The 5,974-nt window shown below is 40.7% G+C and overlaps 2 protein-coding genes across 2 annotated transcripts; one reads left to right on the top strand and one right to left on the bottom strand.

The window, feature by feature from the left end:
* The first annotated feature begins 488 nt into the window (after window positions 1–488).
* Window positions 489–3,550, top strand: LOC128021511 (uncharacterized). Its single transcript, XM_052608772.1, has 5 exons — window positions 489–1,024; window positions 1,652–1,835; window positions 2,048–2,264; window positions 2,377–2,827; window positions 3,003–3,550. The coding sequence occupies exons 1-4, from the start codon at window positions 752–754 to the stop codon at window positions 2,807–2,809; spliced, it is 1,107 nt and encodes a 368-aa protein (XP_052464732.1). The 5' UTR covers window positions 489–751; the 3' UTR covers window positions 2,810–2,827; window positions 3,003–3,550.
* Window positions 2,829–4,518, bottom strand: LOC128021514 (P2X purinoceptor 7-like). The gene is made up of 3 exons (XM_052608777.1): window positions 3,828–4,518; window positions 3,542–3,696; window positions 2,829–3,324 (listed from the first exon to the last, which is right to left on the bottom strand). The coding sequence occupies exons 1-3, from the start codon at window positions 3,870–3,872 to the stop codon at window positions 3,162–3,164; spliced, it is 363 nt and encodes a 120-aa protein (XP_052464737.1). The 5' UTR covers window positions 3,873–4,518; the 3' UTR covers window positions 2,829–3,161.
* Between the last annotated feature and the right edge of the window lie 1,456 nt (window positions 4,519–5,974).

Genomic DNA, 5,974 nt, shown 5'->3' on the forward strand with positions numbered 1-5,974 from the left:
CCCTAGAGTTGAGCCAGGTTCCAGTGGACCCCCCAGAGTCGAGCCAGGTTCCAGTGGACCCTCCAGAGTCGAGTCAGGTTCCAGTGGACTCTCCAGAGTCGAGTCAGGTTCCAGTTGACCCTCCAGAGTCGAGTCAGGTTCCAGTGAACTCTCCAGAGTCGAGTCAGGTTCTAGTGAATTCTCCAGAGTCGAGTCAGGTTCCAGTAAACTCTCCCGAGTCGAGTTAGGTATCTGTTGACCCCCCCAGAGTCGAGTCAGGTTCTTGGTGACCCCCCAGAGTCGAGTCAGGTTCCTGTTGACCCCCCAGAGAAGAGTCAGTTTCCAGTGAACTCTCCAGAGTCGAGTCAGGTGTTCATGGACCCTCCAGAGTCAGGGCTAGGTACCATGGGCTTTCCAGAGACAAGGCTGGTCACCGTAGATCTTTAAAGGGGTGATAAAACACGATTTCACTTTTCTAACTTTAGCTAGTGTGTAATTTTCCTGTTTGAGCATAAACAACATCTGCAAAGTTACAACGTTCAAAGTTTTAAGCAAAAGGAGATATTTGCTTTTAAAGAAATCCATTTCTAAGGACTACAGCAAACGGCCGGTAGGGACTACATGACATTCCTCCAGGGTTGCTGACGTCACTAAGCCCAATATTTACATAAACCCCTCCTCCGAGAATAATAGATTAGGTGGGGGGCGAGGCCATTTTATATTGCTGTGGAGATTGAGAAGAGTTGTTGTATGCTGGAGTATTTTTGCCGCGATGCCAACGAAACGCTGTTATTTTCATCCGGATTGCAGGCCAACTTTGTTCAGCCTTCCTAGGGACGGGGAAGTTAGGGATCAATGGTTAAAATTTATTTTTAACTCGGTCCCTCAAAATTATTACCCAAATCTCTCTCTCTGTGCTGCACATTTTACGGAGGAAAGCTTCCACAATCTTCGCGAGTTCAATGCAGGATTCGCCCAACGGCTTGTCCTGAAAGATGGAGCAGTTCCAACTTTAAAAACAGAAGCTGTTTACGGGCCACAAGCTGTAAGTATGACTTATTTTTCGTCGATGTGTTTTACTGTATTGGTTTGTATTGCTATTGGCTGTATTGCTAATTGTGCGTTGTATCAAGGAAGTGAACAAATAACAACGCTGTTTGGCTCTGCAAACCAGTTAGTTAAATGCTTATTCATACTTAATGCGACAAACACCCTAACGTTACGAACTTTTTTTCTTAATCTCAACAACGAACTTGGAATTAGTGTATATTATTCTTTGATTAGAGCGTTTATGTATTGTTTATCTACATGTTTGTTTATCTGCAGGCATGCCAAACATGGTTCTGTGTTTGATTTGGCTACTATAGTAAAGCCAATGTTTTTGGTTAATAGTTATAGCGACAGATATTTGGTTATAAGCGTTCTAAAAATACAAAAGTAACGATTCCATTCAGTACCGATTACTATAGATCTTCACTCTTTAATCAAAAAAATCCCTTTGAGGACTAATACAATTTGTCAGAACAATTATATGAAAATCTTGCTTATGAAGCTTATTTTTTGTGGTCCAATGAATATTATCCAGTAATTTTTCTTACTATTTTTACATGTCAAATGTATGTTTTAAGCTGTAATTTGATCATTGATTACATATTGTCATTATTTCTTACAGACAACATCTCAGCAGGGTGCGAGTTCCCAAGAGCTCTCCACTACATCTACACTTCATGAAGTTGGATGTCAGTCAGACCCTATAGAGACCGAAACTGTAGCCACAGAGATAAAGCCGAAGATGCGATCAGTGGGCACACAACTTTCAATGGGTACATTGAGCAGTTTACACTTAAGGAGCAAAGGTATGAAATACAGACATTAAATGTGTTTGTGTTACTTTATCATATGCAGTTCTAGTACATATTGTCTTTTTTTTATTATAATTGTCATACCGGCTACTGAAACGTATGTGTATTAGAAAGTGGCTTATGTTTATCACTGTAAAAAAAATTGTAATAGCATGACCGATGGTTATGAGTAAATGTATTTTTACTTTTTTTATTTGTACTTTTAGGCATTCAGGCAACATATGGTCATGATGTGGGCACCCAAACAACTGACATGTTTCCTGATGTGCAGCTGTCTTCAACACCAGTAAGGGGCTCAGTCTTCAGGCCCAGTAAGAGACCTCGTCTGGTGTTAGATGAGGAAGAAGAATCAGAATTAAATGTTGAACCCACTGATTCCACATATAACCCAGATTCTGTTGTCACTGAAGAATCAGAATTGGCGTAAGATATAAATACATATTTACGCACTTTTTTACTAATACATTTGTGTTTAAAAATATATATAAAACATGAAAGCAACTTCCTAATATTTATTCTTTTTATATTGCCTTAGGATAGATCCACAGCCCGACCACAGCGATAACAAATACATTGTTTTTGAAAGCTGTCTTCGAGAGCTGTTTGTGTCCTGTCCAATTTGTAAGACAAAGTGTGTTGTCCAGAGCAGACGAAGGGGGACTTTTGTTGCATTCACCCAGCTTTGTGAAAAGTGTAACTACTACAGACAGTGGCAGAGCCAGCCCATTGTTGGGAGTACCCCACTTGGAAACCTGCTATTGTCTGCTGCAACGTATTTTACCGGTGGATCTTTTAAACAACTAGAGAAGGTATTACAATTTACAATAAAAATCACAAAAAAATACTGTGTTGTTTCAGTATGTAAACAACAGCAACAAGCAGGCAGGCAACAACAACTGAAGGACAGGCTGTGTATAAGTTCGTTTTTCCAAAGTCCAAAAAAGGGGAATGCACAGCAAAGCCAGTGAAAATAGAACCAACATACAGTAAGTTGTAAAATGTTTTATTAACAATAATATAACAAAAGCTATAATGAAGTAAATATAAGCTTACAAAAAATATTTATAAATATTACACAAATGTTAATTATAAAACAAAGGTAGATTATTTATCAGTAATTATATAAACCCATAGAGGGACTCAGTATTCTGTTCTTTACAGACTATGTCGATGACCTTATGAGCCTTCTGTTACATAAAGTCTTTGTGGACCCCAAGCCATATGCGGAAGAGCTGCATGCAATCCCCATTCCACCTCCTCTGTCATCACAGTATGAAAAACCTTCCAAAGAAGAGGTGATTGCCCAGCGTGTGTCACGATTCAGTCGAGGGGTGGCCGGAACCCAACATACTGTCCCGCTGGATCAGGAAACTGTAGGCGGATCCGGTTAACAACACATGAAGGGATGACAACCCTCACACTACGTCCTAGGTAGCCCCAGCACCAGCTGACAAAGCTGCGATAGGCCAGATAACGGAAGCGCCTATGGCAGGAACAGAAAACCTCAATATTGTGTATAAAACCAGTGGTATATTGGAAACATGTATATGTGATGTGAAAATATGTTTGATAAAAATTGATATTTTGATTTAATGTTTGTCTTTGAATAACATGTCTTGTGTAAATATATATATATATATTTGTTTTTTATTTATATTATTTTACACAACATAATTTCATTAAATTTAATAAATACTTACTCCTCTTCATTTCTGCGTCTCACTGGTCCATAGTCGGCTCTGTAAATATTATTGATATTTTGCAAAGTATACGGATTTAAGCAGTTTGGTTCAAAACCTGGATGCTCAACCATACATTTAGGAGGGTCTGGGACCTCCATCATTCGTTTTACAACCTAAACAGTAATGTAAGACAATGAGAACATACTGTACAATTAACCTATGTTCATCTTTTAAATATGAAAAAAGGATTATACAGAACTATTAACACGTTATGCATAATTTTGGTACTAGCTTATTACACTACCTTCTGTATTTCTTTGCAGCAGATGTTTTCCTCTTCAGTTGGCATTTTTGCACAGTTATTACATGTACACCTAATAAAATATATATATTTTTTAAATAAAAAAGGTTCTTGAATACTTTTGTTAATAGACAAACACTTATTATTGTTATAAATTCAACATCAACTATTATAATTAGTACAATTAAATAACAGCGTATCTAAAAAAGTATTAGATCACAACAATAAAAAACATAACATTCTGAAACGTCATTTAACAGCCGTTCTTGAACAGGAAATGCTCGATCATCTTCATCAAAATTTTCTGGGTCCGATTCGGGCTCAAATTGGTATGGTTTTATTGACGCCATTGTTTCTAATACCCCCAAAGCACTGACTACTGGTAAAGGTAAGGGGCGTGACGTTACCGAAAAACACACCCAGTGTGTTGTGATTCGCTAGTCGGTTAGCGAATCACAACACACTGGGGCAGCTAACCAATCTGAGCCCATTGCTATTTTTGTGGGACTGGCTTCATAGAACCCGGAAACCATCAGACCGTTTTACAAGGAGGGACAGAGCAGTGTAGAGTAAAGGTAAAATATATGAAAAATAATGCATTTTTTTAAAAAACGAAGCATGAACATATGTTACAGTGCACCCCACAAACACAATCAAGCCTTCGAAAAACCGTGTTTTACCACCCCTTTAAGGACTGAGTCAAGTCACTGGTGATCTTCAAGGACAGAGTCAAGTCACTGGTGATCTTCAAGGGCCGAGTCAAGTCACTGGTGATCTTCAAGGGCCGAGTCAAGTCACTGCTGATCTTCAAGGACAGAGTCAAGTCACTGGTGATCTTCAAGGACTGAGTCAAGTCACCGGTGATCTTCATGAACAAAGGCAAGTCACCACTGATCTTCATGAACAAAGGCAAGTCACCATTGATCTTCATGAGCAAATACAATTCACCAATGATCTTCATGTACAAATGCAAGTCACCAAGAAGCTTCATGAGCAGTGTCGGGTCAGCACCGATCATCTGGAGTCCAGTATGTACGCCATTGGAATTGCCAGATCTCCCGTTGGTCGGACCACACGGTTGTGGTGGTCTTCTGCTCCACCCTGGGGAGCGTTCGCCCTGACCACACGGTTGTGGTGGTCTTCTGCTCCGCCCTGGAGGGCTTCCACATTGACCACACGATTGTGGTGGTCTTCTGCTCCGCCCTGGAGGGTTTCCGCCTTGACCACAGGGGTGTGGTGGTCTTCTGCTCCGCCCTGGGGGGCTTCCGCCCTGACCACACGGTTGTGGTGGTCTTCCGCTCTGCTCTGGAGGACTCTGGCTTCGACCACAAGGATGTGGTGGTCTTCTGCTCTGCCCTGGGGGGCTCTCGCCCTGACTACACGGTTGTGGTGGTCTTCTGCCCCTCCCTGGAGGACTCTGGCCTCGACCACAAGGACGTGGTGGCCTTCTGCTCTGCCCTAGGGGGCTTCATGTTGTTTTTTGCTTTTTGTGTTCACTCCTGTCCCTGTTCCTCTCTGTTAGTCTGTCAAATGTACAATAGTTTAATTTAAATGCATGTTTCATAGTTGTTAGTTAACTTGATCTAGTATAAATTTTATCAGCAAACCATGTCTCATTTGTGTTTACATCCAGGACTGGATTTACAAACGGATTTACAAAATTTTATTGTGACAAACGGCAAAAGAACATTTTGGGCCCTTCTTCCTGTAACAGAAATGACTCGAACCAGACAAATTAAAGAGTCTATCAGGGCTGTGTTTGAAACACAAGCCGAATTCCTCAGGAAGTCATAAAATATTCTGTGCCACAAGTCCAAAGAAAGATAACCAACCAACCAACACTTTCACAGAACAGCTTTCAACATTAACACCACTAGAACAATTATTGACAATTTTAATTTGCAGAAGAGACTGTCAAAGTTGTTGTTCGTAATGGAAATGCAACGCTGGACATCACATGTAAACCCATGAGAGTAAACACTTCCATTGACTTCCCCCCTACCTAGCAGAACCAGACTGAAATTCCTGGGGGGGGGGGGGGGGGGGGGGCTTTGAACCTCCGGTCTCCTCAGAAGTCTTTGTCATGAGAATGGCAAAGAAACTGCTTTTTGTACATATATATGGACCAGAATGAACTCAAAAAGACTTGA

Source organism: Carassius gibelio, chromosome A10 (genome assembly GCF_023724105.1).
Source record: "Carassius gibelio isolate Cgi1373 ecotype wild population from Czech Republic chromosome A10, carGib1.2-hapl.c, whole genome shotgun sequence".
Classification (NCBI taxonomy): Eukaryota; Metazoa; Chordata; class Actinopteri; order Cypriniformes; family Cyprinidae; genus Carassius; species Carassius gibelio.